At 37.5% G+C, this 27766-nt stretch overlaps 2 protein-coding genes across 4 annotated transcripts in view; both read left to right on the plus strand.

The window, feature by feature from the left end:
- The first annotated feature begins 883 nt into the window (after positions 1-883).
- Positions 884-18562, plus strand: LOC134530375 (polycomb group RING finger protein 3). Of its 3 annotated transcripts, none has more exons than XM_063365145.1 (7): positions 884-1152; positions 2524-2675; positions 8349-8462; positions 12033-12185; positions 14321-14463; positions 15067-15213; positions 18055-18562. In XM_063365145.1, the coding sequence occupies exons 3-7, from the start codon at positions 8357-8359 to the stop codon at positions 18178-18180; spliced, it is 675 nt and encodes a 224-aa protein (XP_063221215.1). In that variant the 5' UTR covers positions 884-1152; positions 2524-2675; positions 8349-8356; the 3' UTR covers positions 18181-18562. The 3 variants fall into 3 exon arrangements, with proteins under 3 accessions (XP_063221215.1, XP_063221216.1, XP_063221214.1); XM_063365146.1 differs by having other exon boundaries at positions 8354-8462; XM_063365144.1 differs by lacking the exons at positions 884-1152; positions 2524-2675 and adding an exon at positions 2685-7598.
- Positions 18563-24502: 5940 nt separating this feature from the next.
- The window catches only part of LOC134530033 (coiled-coil domain-containing protein R3HCC1L-like), a gene marked incomplete at its 5' end in the record, with an annotated part of 49294 nt that continues 46030 nt past the window's right edge, over positions 24503-27766 (plus strand). The window contains one exon of the mRNA XM_063364561.1: positions 24503-24615. Coding sequence (XP_063220631.1) covers positions 24503-24615 — 113 coding nt within the window. The remainder of the gene's footprint in view (positions 24616-27766) is intronic.

The raw sequence follows: 27766 nt of genomic DNA on the forward strand, positions 1-27766 counted from the left end.
GTAGTGTATTGTGCTTCAAAATATTGTGTGCCATGTCAGAGTGTCTTTTGTAACTTTCGCGTCACGTATACGAGTCTGCCCCTCACGCGCATAAGAATCGTGAGCCGCCACTGAGGAAGTGAGCTGCGCGTGTGACTAGTCGCGTCGGGCAAACCGTTACGGCCAGAACGGGCAGCACCATGTATTGGGCTGTGCTGTATTAAATTCACCAACTATCTGAAGAGGTTTTGTGTTATTATTCAGGCGTCCCGAGTGGCCTCAACAGCTCGGGGGGCCCTACTGCGTTGGCCCCTACCTCTAGCCACAAGGCCGAACCTTCCCTGAGAACACGAACCTAACAAAATCACGTCTAAATAATCGGAGGTAGTGGGGACGGCGTCAGGCTCTATGCCACGATGAGAATTAAGGGCGTACATTAAACACTGTGCCCGGAGAGGGCTAGCACTCGTGCTCTACGACACATATTTCTTATCATGTTTTAATTTAAGGGGATGGCTTGATGAGCTTACTCCGTGAATTATTATCGGTTGTTTGCATCAGGTGCAGTTCTGTGACAAAATTTATACACTGGGAGTACTCGCGTATCTACTCCGCGTTTGAACCAGGTTGAGTTTGCAAGGGGTGCGTTCCACCAGCGGGAGCCAATACTGGCGGGTCGAGGCCGGGCTTAATGGCCTTCGGTCGGTACGACGTCATCCTCAGTCCAAACATCACACTTTAGCTAATCTTTTTAACGTCCAACCAATATTACGCAACATTTAGCTAGCTGAAGGAAAAAAATAATGCACTTGTGAAAACACCCTGCATTTAGACTTTCGATCATATATGTATATGCTCGTAGATCCTACTAAACGAATGATTGACAACATGTTGATTCTGGTATATCGAACGCAAAAGTGGTAAAAGTTCAAAAAATAAGCCAGATCTTAATATTAAGTTTTGTCGAACAAATTCCGTGCAGCTGCCGTAAACTTAAAAAAAAAAAATCTATTACGAATACTTTATTGTGTGCTTATCGTCTGTTCTGTCATATTTGTTTGGCTTTTTAAAGAGATATGGGGTTTTAAACTTTTATTTCTTTGGTTTTAAATGGCTGTACCAAATAGCGAGAGGAGATTAATGTAACACGTGTTTACTTTCTGAGTATTATTGGTGAGTGATAATGGGATTCGTTTTCATTGAAGCACTATCGACGCTTGTGTTAAATGTTCTCTCAAACAGGTTATGTTTTGTTGTGTGTTTTTGCTGTAATAAATATGCGACTATTATTTGATAGTATGAGTCATTTATGTAATTTTAGTTGCGTAGAGAGTACAAATTTCTTCACGAATTAAGGTACCTATAGTTTTATATTTGTGACCCTGCAAAGCAAACGTTTTTCCACTTTGTGAGGTGATAATAATGAGTCGTTTTATCCATTTCTGGTTGTTAGTACAAGAAAATTCACGGTGATGATAGTCGTGCCTTCCCTATTTTTTCAAGGCAGGATGATTAAGCGGAGGTTTGCCATTGCATTTGGTGTGTTGAAGGCCCGGGATCGAACCCAGGCCCCTTGCCCCACAGCTAGACACGCTGGCCAGTATACCATGTGGGCGGACCTTTGATAGGTAGATGTTAATAATTCCGGCTTTATTAACCAACAAATTTATTATTATAAATTTCATTAATATTTGGTCCTTTTATACTGTTTGACTTGGTGGGGTAGTTTTGGGTGTTGGTACATTACATTTGTGTAGAGCTCTATATATATACATATTTAAATTTTTTATTCAATTTTGGGGATACGTTTGCTGTTCCCAAATAGTAAGGATTTGTGTTTTTCAAAGGTAGCTTTTACTGTAGGTTCCTTAAGTTTTAACTTTTAAGGTTGCATCCAGTCAGAAACTAGGGGTGAAATAATAGCCAAATTATGTCTATGCTAAAAACAACTTGGTATCTCAATTAAGATTTTTTTTCACTGTCATTTGTTTTAATTTACAGATTTTTTTCAGTTTTTGCACATTTAGGTTAATTGTGTTACAAGTAACAAATGATCATTAAATGATGTGGACAGCCATTAACTGGCTAAGCAACAGCCTTTCATTTTATTTTTACTAATATGTGGCACCACATTGGCCTCAGTAATGTATGAAAGAACACAGTGACTTATCCCTTTTGTGGAAAGCTGCATTTGCGATTCTTTAAAGATCTGTGTAGGTACTATTCTTTAAGATGCATTTCTCAAGGATCATTTTGGCTGAAGGTTTGGTAAGGAAGTATCCGGGAACAGTTCTACGTCATTCCGGGTAGTTTTGTATTAAACTTTGTTAAGATTAAGCCAGCATTTTAGATTCAGTTTGCAATGACATGAATCAACCATTGTTATGTATCTCACTATCTCAATTGCACAATTGGCATGTGTTGATGTAATACATGTTAAACTGGCTAGATTATTTGCGGCAGAGGGTGTGTTATCGTGTTTCCTTGATTTTGTATGAATTCTTGCAGATAATTTTCTAATGTTTACAAATCGGGTGTGTGCAGACTGTTTGACAGTGCAGCTGCACCAGTCATGAAAGTGAGGTTGAAACAGCAGATGTCAGGATCAGAAGCGATGAGCTGAGAGCAGACGGACCATGAAAATGTCTCACGTGCAATCTTGTTCTGCATAACAGTACATACCTGCTAGCAGAAAGGTGAGTGTTTCAGGCTGGACAACTCATCAACTGCATCTTTTGCTTTTCCTCAGGATTTCTAACATAACTAGACTTCTTTTACCATGTGTCCAATGTTGAGCTGCGTATCCGTGAATTAAAAAAGTAACACATTTTTCATTTGCAAAAAATTACTTTTTATAAATATAGTTAGAGATTTGGGAATATGATTTCTAAAGAACTGCCCCAGAATCAGCCTGTAATGGGCAGCTGACCAAACATACTTGGTGCATAGTGTACCTAAAGAATCACTCCATAACTGAAAGTGCTGTGAAAATGAACTGATGACTTGGAGCAACTCAGTAGTTTTTTGGCAGTTACGCATACTTATTTGCTGGTAGTTTCTAAATTGGTGGGTTTTTGAAGGGGGGAAAATCTGAAAATTGTGTTTTTGAGCACTACAGATGTTCTTTATTTTTACCGTAAACAGCATTTCCAAATTGCTACTTACTGGATTTTGAGAAATTCGCAGGCCAAGAATTTGGTGGAAATTGTGGGGTAAAAGTCTTTTAAAACTAGAAAAATATTGTTTGGAAAATTACTAAATTTTCTGTAAAAAAAATATTACATGGAATGTAATTATCTTACAGTAATATTCTCTTATATAACATTTTGCATTCACTATCACATTTTACTTAATACGAGTGTAACAAGATAGGAATTTTTATGGTGTTGGTTTTACCATTCAAAAAACTGTGTAGCTGTGATTTTAAATATTAGAAAACCCATAAATGTTTTGTCTAATTTTGCGTGTTTTACTGGAGCTATTAATAAATTTTACTATGGGTCTCAAATCTTAAAAATCAAGAAACTTAAGTAATCTCGTTTGTAAGACAATTATTGTGTGCAACAACTTACATCCTTAAAAGGTTTTTTTTTTATGACATACAGAATATATTATTGTAATTGGTATTTTTGTGATCTGGAAAGCGAAAAACTGACTTTAAAAATGTTATTGTTTAGGGAAATGTATCTCTATGGATTATTGAAATAAAAAGGTACCTGAGCACCATTCAGGAAGTTGTGGGAAAAATGTAAAGTACTGGTTTTGAAGAAAACTGAGGTCTTGTTGACTGTGTTGACTTGTTAAATTGTCATTCCACACAAAAATATAATTTCTTTCATCCCAACAGTTTTCTTGAAAATCAGTTTTTCATTTTTTTCTCACAATTTCGTAAATGTCACTCGGACATCGAAACAAGCACCATACTAGAGACTGAAATATTTAGTATGTGTTGTGCCGGAAATTAGGCATTTCGTCACTTTTTTTTAATTTTTTTTCTATAATTTTAAAATTTTTGGGATTTCTTATTTTTTTAAATTTATCTGGTTCTTAATGGGGGTGATTTACTTTTTGTTAGGCCGGTGTACGCTACGGATTTAAACTTTGTGCCAGTGGACCGAAGCCCCTTCCCAGGGGGCCAATCTGATATTTTGCTGTCTAATGTGGACATGGTCAGCCCGGTTGAAATTTCTCTCGCCTGCAGTCACGTCCCGAGTTTGTAATTTTAATTCCCTGCATGACCAAAACTGCTTTGAGCAGCTCCTGGGCTGCAAGCTGCTACCTTGTAGAGGCCTGCTGAGAATAGCATGTCTCGTCACGAAGCAGTCTCCAGTGGAGCTGCGTTCCCACCTTAGTGGCTATTTCTGCCCCCCCTTCCTCTCTCTCCACCTCACTTTAGTTCTGAGAAATCAAGCTAGGAGCAGTGACCGGACGGGACGATGACCTGACGCAAAAACCTTCTCCCTGGTCCGACAGACACATCCCCGACATCTAGCGGAGGAAAAAGTAACCGCGGGCCTGGTCGCCAGCGTGCAGAGCTTACCCTCATGACACCTGGTGGCAAGTCAGCTCACCGCCTCAAGTAGTTCCCCCTTACGCCGCTAGAAAGCAGCGTCGCTGTGCCATAAGGCACTATGCTTTCTTCCCGCGACCTGTAGAAGTCGATTGTTCGTTGCCTTCGTTTCGGTCCGGTAGAGAGCGCGCATGTCGTGTTCTTGTCACGCCCGCCTCGGACTCCTTCGGAAATTTTCGGCTTTGAACCGAACCTCCCCCCCTCCTCCCCAGGGCTTTAGCGCCTGTTTTAATTAGAAGCCTCGTCCGCCCTCGTGACTTAGTTCTCTGAGCTCGGCTACTGACCACGTGTTCTCGGCGTCCTCTGCGCTAAGAGGCTTTTCGCGGGAACGGCGATTTTCGGTTGCACAAAAGATGTAGTCAGTTACTTAAGGGATGTGATCCCATTTGTACAGTAGCCAGGCAGAGGTAGTTTTTAGAAAAGTCATGCGTAGTTAAATTTTTTTTTATTTATATTTAATTCCAAAAATTATGGTTTCCTTCGCGCATCCGCGGATTCTCGGTGCGCGTCATCCTGATGTCGGCGCGAGACATCTCGCGAGCCCTGTTTCCACACCCTGTTTGACAGGGTCGAAGTTACGGAGGGAGAAATTGCCCCCGCATGATCTTCGGGACCTCCAGCTGATCCCCCCCCCCCCCCCCCCCCCACCTTGTTAGAAGAGTTTGGCCGGCAGTCCGAGGTCATCCTGAAAAGACCCGGGTGATATGAGATATATATATATTTTTTTACTTAAATAGAAGGAACTAAAACAAAGATACCAGCGAGCAGTGTTTTAAGGACGTCATCCTCAAGAATCTGGGAAATCGAGGAAACTTATATATATATATATGTAATCGTTGGGAGCTATATTTGAAATTTTGTTAATGTATTTGATTGTTTGGTTGTAATATGTATTGTTTTAAATAATGCCGGGGCGCCCCTTTTAATTTTGTTAATTACTAAGATTTTTATTGTCAGGTATAAATAATGCGAACATAAAATTCCTTAATAATAAACTAGGAAAACCTATAGACGAAGCTACCGATTTTGTGTATTTATTTATCAAATACCTTCTTCATTGTAAAAATCCACGAACTCCCAAGTTCCTAGTGTGCAGGGAGCGTAAATTTTGTCTTGTTCACCGTCTCGTGCCCCCTCTGGTGATTAAGGTAATATTTTCTTAATATTTTGCCCTGCAGTTTCCATGGACTTTTTTGATTAATTTAAAATAATAATAAATTTGGGCACGAGGGGCGTATCAGTGTGTTTAAGTAACAACACATGCAACTAGCCATACTACAAGCCAGATGATGCAAGGAACGAGATTTTTAATAGAACTTTAACTCAATACAAGAAAACATGCTAAACATTATTAACAAAAAATACAGCAATAAAAGTAAAAGTTTTCTGTTAAAGCTAAACTATGGGCAAAGATATATGGATGACTATACAATAATGCCCAATCAATCAGAGGGGGTTTTTAAACAGGGGAAACCTTACTTTGACTTTACAAATTACACATCAACTACTAAGCAAAGGTTAAAAACAAACTATTGATAGTGGAAGACTATATAGCAAGGAATGAAATTCCTAAAATATTGATTTCGCTGGTACCTCCAGGAGGAAATTGTGGAGATTTATGGCAATCGTAAGCAACCAAAAAGTACAAGTTATCCAAACATAATTTTGAGAGTGGCGGCTGTGTCATAAAATTTAGACTAAAAATAGTCTAAGTAAGACATATATAGGCCTACTGAAGGTGTGGCCAAGACAGACCATCAGAGAAATTCTTAAGTTAATAACTTGCTGTGACTCACCCGAAGAACCTTGCTGCGACACTCGTTGTGGTATTAAGCTTCTGTTGTGGGTAACCAAGTGCAGGCTGAGATAGTTAAGGACGCTGTATTGTCGTGGTGTATGTGTGTAAGTGAGGCGGGATGATTAGCGCGACACTCACTGGTATTTCTAGCATGTTCTAGCCTGTAAGTGCAAGGCTGTGAACTGGCGGTCAGTCTTCTCGTCGTCACACTATAACTGTGAAATTGGAGCGGTTACCATAACTTTATATGGCGGAGAAATGAAGATAAAGGTGTAATGTAAGTCCCCTAAGAACTTTCAAGAATCTGTACTAGTTGTTTTACACCTGAAAAATTTACTCTGAAAACATGCCTTTTAACTATTTTCACTCTTCTAAAAAAAAAAAACAGTTTAAAAATTTAATCTGAAATCAAAAGTACTTTTTGACCCTCAGAGAATTCTTAAAAGCATTTGTAAACAGACCCCACTCAGATATCTTGAGTAGTTTTGAAATCACGTTATTTTTTCTGAAGCTCTGCGCACCATGTGTGTGCCCGGGCAGACGGCGCCCTTAAGACCTCGGCGTATATAGCAAAAAATCACACTCGTGCGCATGTACAAAATTCAGGGGAGGGGTTGTAGGGGGAGGAATAGAAGGGAAGCAAGGTAGAGTGGAGATGGAGTGGAAGAGGAAGCAGAGGCGTAGACCGAGGCACCGGACCATTATCCTAATGTGGCTCAGCTCAATGCTACATAACCATTCTTCTATTTATATTTATGTAGCCTATATGTATTTCATAAATTTTTGTTTTACAGTAGCAATATAATGGCAGCACTTATTTTGCTACTGCTAATTTAAACACCTGTAATAAATTCATGGTCGTCTAGATTAGGAACAGGTGTCTTTTGGCAAGTAGAGCATTGAAGGAGCTGTGTTTTCATTCCTTTCTCTCTCTCTTTCTTTCCCTTTCTCTCTCTGTATGTGTGATAGAGCGTGTATGTGTGTGTAAGAGAGCGAGTGTGTGAGTGATAGAGAGAGTGAGTGCGCACACACGCGTGTTTTATCTTTGTATGTTCAGGTGGCAAGGTAAGCCAAACCACTTGTCTTGTTATCTGTGCTATTTCTTGCTCACCCGTTCACTTGTCATGTTTATACACACTTTGGTGTTTGTATGTTAAAGGTGTGGGAAGGTGTTATTCTGTCGCATGCGAGGAAGTTTCGAGTGTGTGCGCCCTGAGTGTTTGAACAAAAGAATGCTGCAGCATCTAAATGGTAAACAGGTGCCACAGTGCATATCGGCTGAACCGAACTTTTTGGAATCAACTTCTAGCAGTTATTTCTGTCAACATCTGCTCAAAACTCCATTTTGCATTGCCTATCGGCTATCGTACACGTGCTACAACTTCAAAAAAAAACATTATATGACAAGCAGTCTTATTTTGGAATTCTTTATTACAGACAAAAAACATGACTAAAATTCATAAGTGATTGCATAACTGTAATGTTATATAGCTATTAACTAGCTGCCTTTTTCTTGCACTATTATCTTCAGGTTATTTAATTCAAACTATAACTGCTCTTTATGTACATTTTAACAGTGTACCTAGGTGCATATGTATATATACATTTTAAATTAGGCGAAACAATGTTTTGCGATGTGATAGTTTTTTTTAATGAAGTTAACTTTGTGTAGTTATTACATTATTTTCTTTATAACCTTGTAGATTTTTATATGTTTGTGTCTCCATTCAGCATCAATTAACCAAATAAAAATTCACACACACATTATAGGCACTGGAAACACTTATCGCTACATAATTATATTTTTTTCTCAGTTTCTTTTTTGTTATTTTTTAATCTAGTGTATTGTATAATTAATTATGCTTAAATGGTCTTAGAAAAATTCTCCTCTTCTCCCAGTTAATTTTTTAATCTTAATATTTAGAACTGACATATTCTTTTTAAGAAACTGCACACACTTATTTTACTAGGATATGTCTTTTTCTTTTAAAAATGTTTCAGTGAAGACGATGGAGAGGCGAATCAAGCTGAAGACGCTGAACAACCACATAACCTGCCAGATATGCCGTGGCTACCTCATAGATGCCACGACGGTCACCGAGTGCCTGCACACTTGTGAGTTGAGTTTACTTTACTTCATTTGTGTCTTTGAGGAAAATATTTTGTAGAAAAGAAGAAAGAAAAACATATTTTTCCAGAAATTTTTTTTTCCCAATGCCAGTGGAGATTTACATAAGTGAAGATAGTTTGATGTATGTTAAACAAAAATTTATTTTATGCAGATTGATAGCTACTGTTTTAACACAATTTTTGGTTTCTCTCAGTTGGTAAAGAATAGCAGAAGTACTAACCAGTTGTACAATGTTAAGTAAGCTATTAGGTGGTAAAGAAAGACAATATGTATGTTTTATTTAGTTCTGTGTGTATAAAAAAAAGTTGATAAAATTTACTTGTGTGTTTCTGTAAAAGTACATCTTGCTTGAAAATTTTATGGTCATGCAGAAAATTTTCCCAAAAATACTTTTCTGAAAAATCAAAATTTCTAACTTGTATTCTTTTCTATTTATTTCCTTAAATTATAAAGAACTAGCATGGTGATTTATTTCTATATAAGTGTAGGGCATTTCGTTTATCCACTGTATTTCAATAGTTACTATAACACAGAATTAAGTTGTAATATTGTTAACATTATCTTTAACCGGCTTGAATTGACATGTCTTACGTACTTGAGGGAATATCATTGCCGATGCAAAGAGTAAAATTTATTTGGTGTGAAACCTGAAACCGCAGGCGGAATACGACAGCTTTAGGAACATTGTGGTAGAGAAACCTATAGTCCTCTTTTAAGTCTCAGTCTTGATTCCACCTACACTTAAGTTAGGCTGATCCATGTTATTTTGGATTCATTGCATTTTAGTCTTTATGTTTAATCTTTTAATCTGTAATTTTTTATGCATTACAGGGCGTGAATAACAGATTTTTTTTTTTAGCCTTGAAACACTGTTATACTTTTCCATTAATATAATTTGTAGGCCCCAGCTATAGCTGTTATGAGGGATTAATTTATAATCCCACAGAGGTGATTCTAAACAGTATAATAACACAAAGTCAATGAACCTATAGGTACTACACTAGACGCAACATAACTCCGAGCCTGGGTGACGGTTAGAAAATGGATGTGTGTATGTGAGTCCCGACACTGGAGAAGGCAGACGTGGCGCGGCAGTGAGAGATAATGCGTAACTAGATAACAGGGTCTACACGCTACTGCACAGAGTGAAAACTTAGTCCTTCGGTGAAATCCGACGAATACGTTGGTACTTACTAAACGTTTTCGTTTACAGTTTGGATCTGAGGTTTGTATGCATGTAGTGTATCACTTTTGTTCAGAGCCAGTGTTACATATGTAGTGCAGTACTTAAGTAAAGTACAACTTTATACATAAAATGCCTCCAGTGTTGTCAAAAGTTAAGAGTAAAAAACTGCACTCGCAGGCGCGGAAAATCGTCTATAACGTTCTGCAGTTTATGGAAAATGAAGCGCGATTGCAGGAACCCTCCATTTCACTAGAGAAAGCACAGCTGAGAACCGCTAATGCGACGGGTGTGTCTCGCACGACTGTACAAACAATATGAAAAATGGCTCACCGAACAATTAATACAAAATCTTCCACCAAACAGTGTTGTTGTGATAGATAATGCACCCTATCACAATGTAAAAATAAATAAAACGCCTACCTCCAGCTCGACAAAATTGGAAATGCAGCAGTGGTTAAGTAAGGAGAATATTTCCTTTACTAGCGACATGCTCAAACCAAACTTGTATAACCTCATAAAGAAGCACAAACCTTAGCAAGTGCAGTACTCGGCAGACAGACTATTGGTAAATAGTGGCCACACATTACTTCGTCTGCCCCCTTATCATCCGGATTTGAATCCGATAGAAAGCATATGGGCTAAAGTTAAAGGAGAAGTCGCTTCAAGAAATGTTACTTGCAATTTGGCAAATTAAAAAAAACTTTGCGAGGAAATTTTTAACCGAATGGGTCCAGAAGATTGGATACCGATTTGCAATCACGTCAAGACACTCTAGAACGAATAAGGATGTGCGTTTTGACATTGAAATTGATAAAGAGATTGTTCAGTTAGGTGATGCAAACAGTGACAGCAGTGACGTTTACACATCAGACTCTTCGGATGGAACAGTCAGTGGCGTTGAAGAACTGAGGTAGTGCTTGGAACGTCAGTGGTAAGTGGTTAATGTTTTCTGCTTTTCTCTACCTGCTGTGCAAGGTCGCCGTATCTGCTTATACCCCCTCCTCATCCACCCGACCCCCCACACGTGTTGCAGTCAACACTCCTCATGTGTGACGTAGCTCAAGCTCGGAGTTATATTGCGCCTAGTGTACTTTCAGTAGTGTCGGAAACTATATATACAACAGTATATTGAGAGATTTTGTATATTTTCTGACGGGACAAAGCACAGAGTTAAAAAATAGCAAGGGATTTGAAATAATTGTGATTAAATTTCAAGAATTTTGTAAATAATATGACTCAACTGTTGAAAAGTACTGTCTCCAGATCTGTGTTAAAAACAAAATTATGCATAAAGGAAAAATATTGAGAAAACTTGCAGAATTAAGTACCTAATTTTAAAACCTGTTTTTATTATATTTTTGTCTGTTTGACCATTCAAAGTTTTTATGTAATGATATAGGACACATAAAAATATAAGTAAAATTTACAAAAGTACAGACAGGAAAATAAAGACAAAAAGAGAGAAAAACAACGTTACAGGTACAAATACAAATATAGTCCCTAAAGATAAAATTAAATACAAGTATACACAGATGTAAAACAGTTTTATTACACGATTCCAGTTTTCTTGATGTTTGAACTAGCCAGCGTGTATGTTCCTCTGAGTCAGGCTCTAGATGTCAGAGTGGTGTGCGACCCAACACTTGATGATGTCGATTATCAACATCTGTCAATAGTTTGTGATGGTTTTCTCAAATCTTGAGATGTTTATTTTAATGTGATGGCCTCAATATTGAGTGCAAATTAATTTATATTTTTTAATATCTTGTATGATTAATATAATTATTATGAAAATAGTGATGTTTTAAAACACTAACATATATTTATTTTCACAATTTAATAGTGATGGGCAAAATCCTAAAATCCACTCTTTTTTTTCAAATCCAATCTGTAATGCAACGCTTCATCTCAAGAGTCGGTAATAAAATAATGTGTGAGCAAAAAATAATGGATCAAGATTTTTAAAAAAACGTATTCAATAATTAAATATTAAATAAAATTAAAAAAAAAAATGCTTTATTACATGTTTAGGATCAAAACAATTTCTTTTTTGTATCAAAAATATTTCATGAAGTGCTGTGCAAACATTCCTAAATTATTGTAGCTTTTGGCTTCATAAATATGAAATGTGTAGTTCTTGTCAGCTACACAGGTGCAAGTGTTGAATTTCTGGATTCCTCTTTATCAAATATTTTTTACTCTGATTTTTTTCGTAGAATATCAAATCTTTTGAATACTAAAGGTATTTGGTGGTATTTGAGTATTCGAATGGCCCGTCTCCACGATTGAAGCACCGCTGTGTTAGCCCTGGCACGTCTAGCGCCGTGCGGACGTCGGCGTGACTTGCTGGCTCACTGTTGTGTCGCAGTCTGCAAGTCGTGCCTGGTGAAGCACCTGGAGGAGAACAACACGTGCCCCACCTGCCAGATCGTGATCCACCAGTCGCACCCCCTGCAGTACATCAGCTACGACCGCACCATGCAGGACATTGTGTACAAGCTGGTGCCGGACCTGCAGCAGAGTGAGTGTTCTGTTTGACTTTTTGTCAGCTTTGTTGCCTCTCTCCGCGGGGAAGGAACCCGGTTACATACTTTCCCAACTATTTGCAAAGATACAGCGAAACCCCTTATTTACGTTACCGTTATTTACGTTTTCCCGTTATTTGCACTATATTCTTCAGGTCCCGTTTGGTTCCCATATAGTCCAATACAATACTTTCCCGCGAATTACGTCTCAAAAATCGAATCAATCCCGCTATTTACGTCACGTAACAACCATAAACAACCAGAAAATACCGTGGAGCTAGTAGGCAATGAACATTTTAAATAGCAAAATATACATATTTTATAACATGAAAAGTTGCTTTTATTTCTAAACATGTAATAATTTAACCCTAGGCGTGTAAAAGTACGAGTAATTATAGCAGGAGACAATCTAAAATGCACGAGGGAAAAACGTAAACTCATGAATGTACAAACATGGCTGCTTGTAAGTTCTGTCACTGTATTTGTCACAACTTAGCCGAAATACTGGTACGAGACATAAACTTCACAAGATAAAATGAGCGGTGTCTTAGTAACTGTACGTATACGTCTTTTATAATTTGGGAAGTATTGTACAGTTGACGCCATATTTTTTTAACTAACCATTTATTTCTGGGGATCGTAAATAATTAATTATTGGTATCAAGACATCATGATAAACGTAAACTTGAACATGTCACGGCAGCGAGAAAACTGGTGCGTATACCAATAAACTGGTATTAGAACTGGATAAAATTGGTACACGGGAGGTGGAGCTTATATTTTTTTCCGCTAAGCTCGCATCTATTGGTTGGCGGCTGATGGCGTCATGAGTCTGGGCGGAGCATAGAGTGCACATGCGCCGCCGCGTCGTTACAGCAGCTGACCGAGTACAATGACCTTTCTCCGCGTTTGGCGCGCTATTGACGGTAAATATTCATCAATTTGCGGCCTTTTCTTAAAAAAATTTTTACTGTGAGCAATGTGTATGTAGCCCGTATTTGTTATAAACCCTGCCGGTTGCAACTGTATTTATAATTTGGAGAGGCAAATAATCTCCTTGAACAGCCAAAAAAGCAAGCAGAAGAAAATTTCAAATTGATTTTTTAGGAAGTAATCAGAAAAACATTTTGGCTTTCATTCTTTTTTTATTTTTGTCAAATGTGGTAAATTAATAATTGATTAAATACTAAAGTAAAATTTGTTGTTAGTGTGTTTGTACATGCATTGTAGTATGTGCTATTAAACAAAAGGAAAAAAATTCTAAATAAGGTAAACTGTACTCCTTTTTATACTTTTCCCTTTATTTACACTTTCCCGCTTTTTACACTTTTTTACTTTGTCCCCATGAAAAGTGCAAATAAGGGGTTTTGCTGTATATGAATGACTATACAGTAATGCCCAATCACTCAGAGGGGGTTATTAAACAGGGGAAACCTTGCTTTGAGTTTACAAATTACACATCAACTACTAAGCAAAGGTTAAAACAAACTATTGATAGTGGAAGACGATATAGCAAGGAATGAAATTCCTAAATTATGGATTTCCCTAGTACCTCCAGGAGGAACCTTGTGGAGATTTATGGCAATCGTAAGCAACCAAAAAGTACGAGTTATCCAAACATAATTTTAAGAGTGGTTATATATTTTATATATATATAAGACATGGTTATAGTTCACTTAGTTGCTTATGATTGTGACTAGGTATCGGAAGGTTTCGATGAAAATAAAGTTTTTATTCCCTCCGTTCAGTAGACCTTCTAAAAATGCTGTTTTATGGGATTGTGACTACCAATATTAGTCATACGTAATCTTGTTTTTTAACCTATAATCTGTATAATAATTATGAATCCATGCTTTTAATTTATTGTTGGAAAGTGTTTATCAATAAATAGCAATCCAATAGAATTAAATAAAAATTTTTTTAAAATGTGTGTAAGATGCTTTGCAAAAGGTGTTTATTTATTTTATTGTACATTATTCACATGAAAATATGCAGGAAACTCATTTTTGTTTAATGTATTATATTATTTATTATTATTATCATCATCTTATATGAATTGCTCGGAGGATGTATTGAGTGCAGAACTTGCAGCTCGGAAACACTGTTATAACTGTTTGGTTGCCGCATGCAGAGGAAATGAAGCGTGAGCGTGAGTTCTACCGGCTGAGAGGTGAGACGTGCCCCAAGGACTTCCCACCCACAGCGTGCGAGGCGGAAGAGGAGAAGGTTCCCGCCGATCCACACGAGGAGGACTACCATCGCTACGACGAACAGGTGCGCCGGCTACCATCATACCATCACGCAATACCATCAGTGGTTTCATTGTAGTAACATTTTTAAATTGTTTGGGAGTTTAGTTAAATTAGTCCAGTTGGTTTGAGTTTATTGGAACAGTGAGAGCTAAATTAGTTTCTTCCTTCATCTTGTAATTAATTTTTCCACTAATCACTTCAATTAATTCACTTTTCTTACAAATTTTTTGATATATAGTAAATTCTTGTTACGTAGATTCACTAGGTACTTATATATTGAGAAGTATTAATATGGAAAACTTATTGAACTCATAAATAGGGAAAACCAAAATGGTATGTATTAACAGGCCAAAAGTGTAACTCTTTCATGCTTACTATACAGGAAATTTTTTAAGTGGTATTTTCTTAAGATTGTTTTCCTGTACTTACACTGTAACTTCATTAAACTGTATGTGTAGTTTGACTAAATTAATTTTTAATTTCACTACATAATTACTTTAATGTTAACTGACATTTGACTACTGGAAACTGGTATACAAAATACATACATACTCTTTTTAACTTGTTTAGTTAGCAACAGACATGTATGGCCTCACGTATAGCAATGCAATGACTGGTGATTTAGGTGAATGTGTTCCTCGATACGAAGCCTGGAACAACCTTGAAGGCTCTCAACAGAAAATATCTTCGCCTCTCTGCCAATACGACCATCACCACTCTCAAGAAGTATGTCGCCAAGCAGGTTCTTCCGAGCTGCTACGAGTATCGAAATGTAAGCAAATCTGCATAACTTATGAGTAGGGTTCCCTGAAAGTGGTAAATAAAATTTTCAGATTTTGTTATTAAAAATTAGCAAAAGCGGTGCTAAAATTCACTTAAAAACACAAAAATGGTGCTCAAAACAAAAAAACAAAAAAAATGTGTTTGTTACTGTAAATATATCTGAAATTATTTAAGTTACCTAAATAATTTTACTGGAACCTACTCATTATTGAGTACCCTAAACAAATAGGTTACATATATTTATATATAGTGATGGGTCGAGACTCGAAAAATCGAGCGAGTCGAGTCGAGCCGGCGAAACTAAACTCGACTCGAAAACCGAGTTGATTAAGATCGTGTCCTCGAGTCTCGTCAAAGTTTAGTTTTTGGCTCGACCATAATGTTGCACATTTTCCAATCGTGAAGGTACTTATCTGAAACCATGGACTTTAAAATAAAATAAAATGTATTATTTAGGCCTACCTAGTGGAAAACCTCTGATCCAACACTGAAAACCTTGAAAATAAGGTCGGAATATTATTTATTTTCGATCGTGTATAACCGCAAACAGTGCATCCCATCATTCAATATGCACTTAATATTTCTAATTCCAACAAAATACCTTTATTTAACTATAACGGAATTAAAAAATGTTCTCTAGATTCAGTCATGAACAAGACAGCGAACATCGTTAATATTTGGGCAGCTTTGGAAGTAAATAATATTTACTACTAAACACTAGATAGCCGCCATTTTAACTCTGGGCCAATGGCCTACGTAAACCATCTTACAGCCAGGGAATGTTGCCACTTTGACAAATCGATATCAACAATAATTGAAATCTCCAACCAGTTTTCCATGGCCGAACGGAAAATTGAGGCTGTTGATGTTTATGTTTAAACTTGAAAGTAATGTTTGCGTCGCCGGCGTCGTATTAATCATAAACGGTTTAGTATTAGTGGAATGGATATGTTTGTACGGCTTGGGACGTCACAATGTGACGAATAGAAATCAAGAGCAGAGATTTGGGAATTTTTTGAAAAAATTGATCATCAGACAGCTAGATTCAAGTGCTGCAAAAAAATTTACAACACTCCATCATCAACAACTTCAAGTCTGATTCGTCACTTGGATGTGCATTTTTACTTAAGTGTCAGTATGAAGATAAAAAAAAAAAGACAAAAAATCAAAATGTGTAGTGCAACCTTCAATAATTATATTATATTGAGAAATATTTAACTTATATTTATTTCGCTCATCATTCTGCCACTTGAACCTCGACAAATTTCCATGAGTTTGGCTCGAGTTCAACTCGAAGACAAATTTCTATGTGTTCGACTCGAGCTCGACTCGAAGATAAATTTCTTTGTTTAACTCGAACTCGACTCGATGCTGAAATAGGGTGACTCGACCCATCACTATTTATATAACAAACTTTTGATTTAGACACTGATTATTAGTTCGTTCCCATAAACTAATCTGGAAAACTATTAATCCCTTTAACAAAATCTATAAAACACTGTTCACCAACTAATCATCATCGTCACACCATTCGAAATGAATGTTAGTTTACATTTTCCCATTTTTTGGCGCGATTTAAAATGCTTTTGCTGCCCTGTACAGCTGGGTGACGAAGTAAAGATAGTTCCCAAGGTCCCCTATGAGAGTTTCCAGGGCCTGGTTCGCCCGATAATCTGCTTGATACTACGATGCTGTTCAAACTGTATGCCAGTGCCCCCGGCTGACGTGGTTAGGCCACTCACGTAAGGTTGTTCCAAACACCGTTTGCCACCGTTCGCCCAATCACTGCTTGCTTTTGTATTTATCCAGTGTCACTGTTCCAAGCTGACGTCAGTGCCCCAAGTGGTGTGCGTAGGCTTTAAAACTTCGCCTGTTTGTCTTATCTATCCAAACATAATGCTGGAAAGAAAAAAAACGCCCTAGTTTTGCGTATTTTTACAGTATATTTTTGGGTTTAACATTATAACTTATAACGTGAGCATGTGTAAGCTTTTGTTTGCTTTAGTGCATTTATGGCTAATATTCAGTGGCGGCCATGTTGGGGTGTTTGTTTACCAGTGACGAGACAAGTCTTTTACCCAGTATTTAAATTTCGCGTAAAGACACTGCGATTTCGCGTTTTATTACTAAATTTCGTGTTAAAACGGTGTGTTATGGCGATTTTGCGTAAAAACTGTATTTTACTGTGATTTCGCGTTTATCGTCGTTTAATCGCGAAAAGAACAGGCACCTACTAATGAGGCAAAATATTGTAATGTGATAACTTGACTATTCATACCATAACAAAAATTAACCATGCTAACTTGGCAAGTTATTTTCAAAGATGACTCACTAAGCAAGATCCTAATGATTGTAGTCACAGTCTCAAATAATTTGATGCATGGTGGCTATTCTAAAACTACATACAACTTTTTAAATTCAGACCATAATTATTCAGTATTTAATCTGTTACACAGTTCGAGTTATGTGACATCTTGTAACATGCTTTTGTCTCATGCTCTTTTTTTTTATTCCATCACATACAGAAAAAGTTTTATACTTTTTGCTATAATAATGTAGAGACAACTGTTTCTCTCAACCAGAGACAGCATGTGTTACATATATAACCAAATACTGCTATTATTTAGTGACCCTTTTGAAAACTTAACTTTTCAAACTCCAAATAAATAAGTTAACCTTGAAAAAATAATTTAAATTTTCTTCGTTAATGAATTTATAGTTTATTGTTACATATGCATAGGTTTGTTGTACTCAATTTCATTATTTTCTTTCCCTCATTTTTCTACGTTTTCCCGTGATAAAGAGTTATGTTTTCATATTTGCCGCGCAGATCGACATCCTGTGCAACAATGAACTGCTGGGCAAGGACCACACGCTGAAGTTCGTGTACGTCACCCGGTGGAGGTTTCGAGACGGACCAATCAAGCTCGACTACCGGCCGAAGCTGGACTTATAGTCGAGTGCTTGTGTCCCCAGCGCAGGAGTTTGAGCCAAACTTTTAAATGCAAAGTGTTTATTTCCTTACGTGTGAACTTAGTGTTGATTGGAAACTCTTCATATTGCTAGGGATTACAATTACTTTCAGCCTAAGTGAAGACGATGTGATAAGTTGGCTATGACTGTTGTGATTTGCCTTCTTTCTGAACTTTGATGAATTCGATAGTGAGAATTTGATACATTGATGTGTTTGGTGTGTTGATGTGTATTAGAGAGTGAAAATATTGTTGTAAGCAAAATACTATTTATCTAAAAATAAGACTAAGGAATGTAAAAAGAAAGAAATCTTGTTTCTAATTCTCCGAGGATATATACAAAATTAAATTTCCTCCGTCATAAAATATTTTACTTTATGTTAAGTTTAGTTAATCTTCATTTAAAGGATATTCTCCAAAAGATTTCTATTACACTTAATGTTCCTTAGTGAAATAATGCTTAACCTTAGGAATCTGTGTTTCATCACATTTGTAGAAGATTGATAACATCACCATGCCATTACAGGTCCCATTTTTACAAATTGATAATCACAATCTTGGTTGGTAAATACCACATTCAGTAGCAGATTGTGTTCAATATTAACAAGTAACAGATGGGTAATCTTGGATTGTGGGTGACATAAGGGGCTTACTTTGATAACTGGTAGCTTGGGCACAGCTGTGTGTTAATACACAAGAATAACTGAGATACTCAGAGCATGTCACCGTCTCTATCTCTCTCTCTCTCTCCTGGAGCTGAACACCTGACTTGATCTGTTCGAACTGATCATCATGACACCTGGACGTTCCCAGCCGCTAAATGCCAAAACTGGCTGTTCCTACACTGACCACACCCTTTCCTTTCCAGAACTTTGCAAAGTTCTAGGACATGCTACGCATCCCTACATGTTTCAAGCTACCTCCAACTGGTAGACCCTCAAACACACAGGTATGACCACGTGGCTTGAATAAAATGTGATGGTATATAAATCAATCAAATGTGCAACACGCACTTGTGTACAGTACAGTATATGAAAGTACAATATTAATTAATTTATGAATAATTAGGTATGAAACAAAAATTAATATTAGTATCAAAAACAAAATAATAATGATATTTTTTTATATATATACATAATTTTTAATGAAAAATTAACTGGCGATTGCAGTAATTCAGGCCACTTGAAAGTAAAAGAGAAGAAGCTCTTAAACTTTCAAAGCAAAATTCATATTTTACACCTGTCTAGTCGTGCACATCGACTTTGAGCATGTTTAGCAAATTAACGCACCATGTATTGGAATGCCACTAACTCGCCAGCACATGATCAGAGTCTACAGAAAATTTGCTCAGTGTAACTGGCTGATCCATCCTACTGACTCCAACTGTCATCCATCATCCTCTGCACACACACACACACCCACCCACCCACCCTTCGATTTTAAATTGACATTCTGTTTTTAATTTACTCATCGTCGACACAGGCAGCTTGCACTTCTGGTAAAGCGCTCGTCAATTCTACATCCATGGTCTGTCTCACACTTAGATGGCACTACGGAGTATGTGGCGAGCACTGTTGTCAGATTGATACTACCCGGCGTGTTAACAATAAAGAATTTATTTTGTATACCATTGTTAATTATAATAAGTTGTAATATTTTTTTTTAGTTCTAATGTTTGTTGAATTTTTTTAAGACTATGAATTTGTGTCTATGGACAGTTTTATCACAGTTTTAGTCTTTTTGACAAAAAGGATTCAGTGCTGAACAGTAATTATTATTTAACAGGAGAAGCTATTTGTAGCAGTCTGTCACTTAATAACAAGGCATTTAATAAATTATGTGCTATGCTCAAAATAGCAAAAAATAAAAAAACTATAATTTTTAATTATATAAAATAATTTTTGGAAAAAAAAAAAACAGTTGAAAAAAGGTGCTGTCTTTAAATTACTCCTTAGAAATAAATAATGAATACTATCAGATGATGGTTTTGATTAAATACAATGGAAAATGTATTTCCAAAATTCTCATTTAAAATTTTACTTTACAAAATATCTTTCATATACATTTAGAAAAAAAAAATTTATGTTAAAAAGTTGGTCTAAAAAATTTTTCTCAAGGGTGTAGATTTGGCAACAAAGCACTTCGAAAAAAAGCCAGTGATAATGGTAAAAATCGTGCATTGGAAAGAGAGAGAAATAATGTCCATTTAAATGCGCACTGCAACCTAAGGATGATGTGGTATAATTCTGAAAGAAGTCCAACTGATTGCACTATGCAAGAAAACATGATATACATAAACACGAATGGGCGAACTTCGAAATTGTTACAGGTAATGAGAGAAGATAAGAGCATTTACTAAATGAAAGGGTGGAGGGAATGTGGTTATGTCCACAAACCCTAACTTAAAAGAGTGCACACAACTTTAAAAAATAATTGCATGTGGTGCAGTATTAACAGAAAAAGAAGTTTTGTATCTTGCAAAAACAGTATGTGCACACAATGTGACACCTGTTCTACAAATACTGAACTAATACATCAACCGTGTTTAATCTAGCATTTTGCTTCCTCACTTTTAGTTTCAAAATTTGTTATTTTGTATCCGATAAGAGGTTTTCATACTCCAATTGGTTACAAAACTAACTTGTGATTTATGCCAAATTTTAACACAATTACAAATTTATATTTATTCGTAGTTAAGTTTCGCATTTTGAACTGTTGTTAGTTGATGATAAATGGTTTTTCTAAGTACATTTGTGTACTTACATACACATTTTTTTTTTTATTGAAAGGAAGTCAAATTAAGTCTGTTTAACAAGAATTTAAACTTGCTAGATGTATTTTTGTAAGAACATGGGTCCAATTGGTTTGTTTTTTGATGTGTATTGAAGTTGGTTGGTAAATCTGTTTTGGAAAATAGTATTAGATTAGGTGTTGACATCATCTCATCATCTAAACTGTGAGTTTTGGTTTGGTTTTTAATAAAGGAAATTTTATTTTACTGATGTTTTGATGTAAATAAATGACTTACACCTTCAGAAAACTTGTTACACATTTGAAACTGACATTTTTAAATGAATGGTTATAATTGATTTTGTTTCAGTGTATGCCTGATTGTTGGTTGTAAAATGTAAATTATTGTGAACACTGCATACTAGCTGTCTGTTGTCCAACAGTTATGTTATGACATGTTAATGTAAGGTATTTGCTGATTGTGCATATTAAATTTTTTTGAGAAATTATGAATGATTAAAGATTTATTATTTCCTTTAAAAATTTGAGAGGCCAAAATCTTTGTTTCCCAGGAAAGTGGCCATATACCAAACAAAACATTATTAACTAACATAAAAGGGGTTTAAATTTATTAGTTTGCATGCTTGTCAGCAAATAAATGTGTTCTTTCAAGCAGTTTACTCAAATTAAACTCATACAAAATTATTAAGTAAGGCACTTATAAAAAAATGTGTATCGAGCCAACTTCTTTGATGGAGAGATAGGTCCCCTTCCCTGGATATGCTGTGGCACTTCTGTATGATTCATTAATAAATGTTTTACTGATCATAGAATTTCAAAATTAAATACATATACCTAAATAAATTATGTTCTTCATATTTTAGTTAGTTTATGCTACATGGCTGCTTTTAACATCAGAGGTTAAAAGAAAACATGTAACGTCTACAAAATCACAAATTTATTTGGGGCCCTCTATGACCTTCATGACAAGGTGCTGTGCCCCTACGTAGTGAGGGCTGGGACTCCATCATAAACTGATGTGATACAGTTTATAAGCATGTAGTCTGCACAAAAGTTTTGTGTGTGGGAAGTCCAGTTGCTTCAAGCCCCTCTGTTTACTACCAGTTACTACATCCTGAATGGCATCCATTGTTTTTTTTCTTCCAAATGTTCACTTATCTGTACGAGTTCGACGAATGTGTGTTCCTAAACTTGTATCTGTGCGTGTAGTTAACATATAGTATATACAGGTTCAAGGAAAACTTCATGTAATTGCCTGGCTGGGCTCTCAAATGGTGTGCAGATAGCTTTATAAGAAATTTTTTATTTTGATTGGGAGTAGCATTTTAGGGCCGTTATACCCCTTTTCTTTGTACACAAATAGTTAATAACACTTTAAGGGGGAATGTGTAACCTACCAGCTTTTGCTGGACAGTTATTTAATTTTGCAGCCGATTAACCGTAGACCTGATTAAACCCTTTATGAAGTTAACATTAATGGCCTAGAGTAATTGTTATGTCAATTGAAGCCATTCGTAAAATAACCAGAGATTTCCTCCCAATGGTTTCTTGTTGTAGCTTATTCATCAATGCCAGACGATGACAGTGTAAAAGAGGAAATAATATTATTTTTGCCTTCTTATGCAATTAATTAGGACGTATATTCCAAAGTTAGCAAATACATGTAACAAAAACTTACCAAATCCAAGATTGTAGGGTTTTTTCAAAGGGCAGAACAAGCTTGTTCAGAAGTAGAAAACTGGACCTACATGCAAATTATGTGATAATATTCTAATCCATAGGCAATGATTTTTGTTGTCTGTGATCAGGATGACCAATGCGAGAAACTGTGGGCCTGGGTGCAAACAATTTTGTCGGACCTCTCCATATTATTAAAAGTACAACTTTTCAAAGACTGTTAACATGACTGTGGCTACAACTATAATTGCCGTCAGTGCATATCATCACATTACTTGTAAGGGTTACTGTAAATACCATTAACACTAGACTTGTAATTATTGTCCTAGGGTAAACCCAATTATTAAATAAATCTGGAAACTCAAATGGGGGCAGGGATTTTGTTCCTTGCTCCAACCCCTCAATGACCTTGTCCATGGTTCTTGAGATTACGCCAGGCAAGTTCAGTCTTCTACAAGTCCTTCCCCAACTTCACTGATTTGTGTTGCAACAAATGAACCCACCAACAATGATTGCGTCCTCTGTTGAAATCTAGAGCTAAAAATAAAATTAAAAAACAAAAATTTTCACTCCACAGCTATGCATAAGCGTTCCTTTGCAGTGGGTTGTGAATCCCGTGGATAGTGACTCGATGCCCACAGGCCAGGCTGACTGAATGTTAAGACACCTTGGTGGGGAGTGCTGTGACGACAACACACATTGTGAGACATCCTTTCCGCAGTACATGTCTGATTAAGCAACTGGTCTGAGCTTGATTTTCAATGATCCTTCTTCCCCCCACCCCCTAAAAACCGTCTTCTCTAATGTAGTAGCACGTTTTCAAAAGTTTTCAACCATTTAAAACCCTAACTGCTGTCTTTCTGATTTCAAACGACCAAAGCAATTTTTAATAACCTCCTTTTGTACCTTCACGATAACCTAAATTGTAGAGGCAATGGCAGCCTTATGTCACCTAGGACTCTTCACGGATTTGTGGTTGGATAACCCACAAGGTCCCCGGACCATTAGGCTCGATAGCTCTAAGTGACCTGCTCTTTGCTGAGGTGGTGTCTGTCTGAGCGAGTGATCTTGGTGTCTTAATGCTGGGTCTCCATGCCTCGTGTAAGGCCGCGTGCGGTGTGCTCTTTGAGCTGAAACAGGCACGGGGGCATGCAACAAGAATCTGCAGCGTGGAGCTAAATATTTAGGCAACTGCCCCTCCTTTATGAAGTGGAAAAATAATGTTCTTGCTTTCGTTATTGTTTAGATATTATTGTATGGCACCATGGATGCCGCCCCCCCCCCCCCCAGGTAAAAAGTTAAATCCCCAGGGGCAGCTAATATTTTGTCGGGCCTCTTACCAATTACTTAAGGTACAATATTTCTAACCCCTACAATTAAAAAAAAAAGAAAGTTAAACGTTACAGTGGCAATAACTGAAAAGGTGCCTGTGCATATTGCGTAACTAGTAAAGTTTCCGATCAATCCTATTAGCAATAGAAGTGTCATTTCGACCTACCATCATGGTATAAACTCATGCATTAAAAAAAAAATCTCGTAACTCAACCAGGCTCCTCTGGTGCTTGGGCCCAGTTGTGATTTTGCCACCCTCCTCCCCCCCCCCCCAACTCCTTTCCAATCTTGTACCTCCCTCTCGATGCAGCGACGCGTAATGTAACCTCGTCGTGATGCAACGTGTGCGACACGTGACCAGGCTCACGCGCACCGCTTGGGTAGGGGGGGGGGGGGGGAGTGTTTGAGAGGCGGAAGACGCGGAAGGAAACAGTCGGCTGTTGGAGCTCAGACGCTGCGGTTGGCTGCGAAGGAAGTGCTTGTTTAAGTTTATTTTTTTGTTTTGTTTACGTCCGTGGGGTTCGGTAACGGCCGGGACACGCTGCCGCACAGACACGGTCGCTTTCGTCCGCTGCTCTCGCTCTCGTTGGAGGCCGCAGAACTCGGTTGGAAGCACTTTCCCCCGACGACCGCGTCTTCGGCGCCGGCCCAGGCTCGAGGTAAGCAAGGGACCAGCAGGGATGTGCAGGTGGAGTCTGAATTCGACCGCAGGTTCATCACGACAAGATAAGGTGTAAACATTTATACTAAAGTGCTTCCCAAGTATGGCATACGTCTTTGAAGTTGGAGCTGAACAACATTTTTACTGTAAATAATAGAGAACTTATTTCAGATGGAACACTGGGCGTTAGGATTATGTTTAGTTGAATAATTATTGTAAAATATTTATTGTCCACGTGTTACCACCCGCAAATATTTGAATGAAATAATTTTTCTACAGCCACAAAATTCGCTGTGGTTGTAGAACTTAAATCAATTAAACATAATCCAGACACTCAGTGTTCCATTCTAAATAATTTCTCTATTATTAAAATAGCATTTTTGTTCAGCTTCAACTTCAAAGACGTGTATATAAATCAGCCTTATGGATCACTTTTGACCAAGTGTCTGATATCGGGATTTTAGTTGAGGGGAAGTGGGGGGGGGGGGGGGGGGGGTAAGTATTTTTTGCCATACCTGGATTGTGCACTCAAGTAAAGCAATCCAAAGAATATCCAGCCAAAAATAATGCTGCGGGAGTTATAACGGCAGCGGCAGAAAAGCATTGTGTGACACCAGCCTTAGGCCCGTTCTACAGTGGCACGAAAACTGAGACGGATCTCACGGAACACTTCACTTTCACATCTGCTGCTTCCACAATGCACGGAAACGTAACAAATGACAAACAATGATATTCCATTTCAAGGTTACGGAATATTAGTTTAATTAAAATATATATATATATATATATATATATATTGGAATGCTTCGAAACCATAGCACAGGTAGAATTTACATAAATAATAAAAATAAACCACAAGGTGATGATAGAACACTAGATATTATTGTAATGAAAACAATTTTTAATGTATTTCGAACATAAACAAACATGGCTACCACCGCAGACAAGTACTCGGCTTCTATTGGTCGCAACGTATTGGAACAACGTAAACGGAAGAGCTCGGGCGTCTCCGTCTACGTGCCATTGTTGAAACCCTGTCCCTTGAGATCCGTCTCCGTTTACGTGATACGTCTCTGTTTCCGCGTCATTGTAGAACGGGCCTTAACGTTGACAAGGTGTTTGGGCGGTTAAATTGTCATTATCCACACACGTCACTTTCCTGCGTAGTTTGTATTTTCAGATGTCTACAGCTCATCTTGCATCACACAAAATAAGATAAAGTCATCACCGAAATCTCGCGGGTTTTCACAGCTTCCGCAAGGAGGGGAGATGTAGGCCCTCCTATCCCCACGCCTTGCACACGCCACTGCGTTATACCGCGCTATAGGAGCGATTTTGGCCCTCGCGTCAAGATGCCTCGTCGACTTTGCGCACCATGCTTTGAGGTGACGTGTAGTGGTTTTCTGAGAATGAAGACTCTGCTCTAGAAAACATTCTGTATCAAAATAAAGCGTATTTGAAAATTTTCTGCAAAAAAAAAAACACTGTTTAGGGTCATTTGTGCTCTAAAAATTGTTTTCATTAGTAATCCTGAAAAAAAAGAGAGAGGGGGGGGGATAGCGATATCCCCCCCCCCCCCCCCAGTATCCTGAAAATTTTTCAGATTTTCTCCTAATTCCCAATCATAGTTTTCATTTTCCAAACTTACGTAAGTATTATTTTACTGCAGTGCTTCAGATAATAAGTTTTGAACCACAAATAAAATGTATTAATAGTTACTTCATTTCTCAATATATTAAAATTGTATTAAAAATTTTTATTTGGCCCTCCCCTGACCAACATTCTGGATCCGCCCTAGTATGGACGGATGACCCATAAACCCCCGTAGCTGATGAAGTTTCATTAAGTTTTTGTATGCCAAGTGCAGTGTGAAGGAAATCAAATCGTTCGTGGATTGGGACGTGGCGTGAACTTCAGCAAGCGAGTTAACATATCGGAACACGTCCACCTTGACTCATGACGGCGGGGCGTGATGTGTGCCAAGGTCAACACGTCTGTGACGGGCTGTTGTGTGTCTGTCGCTGTGGAGGCGCACTCTCAGCTGTTTTAAGTACGACAGATTAATTTGAGTTTTAGTATAGAAGTTGATACCATGGACGTAACTTGAGGGGGGGAAATGGGGGTCATGTCCCGGGTGCCGCATTTGGTTTGGGGGGGGGGGGGGGGGACTAAACTGGCAGAGTGACATTTATTTACTGGAATATCTGTTGGAACACAATAAACTTTTGACAGACAGATGAACTGAATTATTTGTTTTGAAAGATGCATACGTCTATATCGTCAAATACTTTAAAACTGGTATATTTTTCGCGTACTATCCGACTTGAGACGTATTAAAAAATGAAATTTACTACAAATAAATCTATTTGTTTACCACCTAAATTGAATATTAAAAAATTGGAATAGTGGAATTAATATGTGGTGGAGGTATGAGGTGTTGTCGGGAAAGGTTTTGGTGTTGTTAGTTTGCAAAAAAAAAAGGGGGGGGGGGGAGATTAGTTCTTGCTCCGGGTGGAAACTGGTCTAGTTACGTCCCTGATGATACACCCAACCAAAGGCGGATCCAGGAATTTTTTTTCTGGAACGAGCACAAGAGTCAGACGGGCAAAAAGTATTCTCATCATTGGGATAAACAAACAACATAGAAAAATAACTGTATGAAATATACTTGTAATTTTAATATAAAGGTTATTAATATGAAAATAGTAAAACAAATTTTCACATGTTAAACAATAATTTTCTTTTATATTTCCTGCTGAAGATATCCAGTACTTCGTTAACTTTATTTTCGACACAATATCTTTATGGATATGCGTTGAAGCCAGTACATTCAAACGATCTTTTGTCATTCTGCTCCGAAGATATATTTTTAATCGGCGCAAGGTGGAGAAAGATCGCTCGGTGGTGCTTGCAGTCACAGGAAACCTGCGCAACAGTTGACGGAGAGTTCTAATATTTGGCAGCACCGATGCTGATTTGCAGGCATCTGCTGCAGACGTTGGCATGATATTTTATCTCATCTCTTGCCAAATTTTTGGCTCTCCTAAAAATACAAGGAAGGTCCTCTTCATATACTTTAGAACATCTTCAGTATCTTCTTCAATGTCCGATTCTTTGCAGCTGAGGATTAGGAAACCTGGATTATATTT

Source organism: Bacillus rossius, chromosome 3 (genome assembly GCF_032445375.1).
Source record: "Bacillus rossius redtenbacheri isolate Brsri chromosome 3, Brsri_v3, whole genome shotgun sequence".
Taxonomy (NCBI): domain Eukaryota; kingdom Metazoa; phylum Arthropoda; class Insecta; order Phasmatodea; family Bacillidae; genus Bacillus; species Bacillus rossius.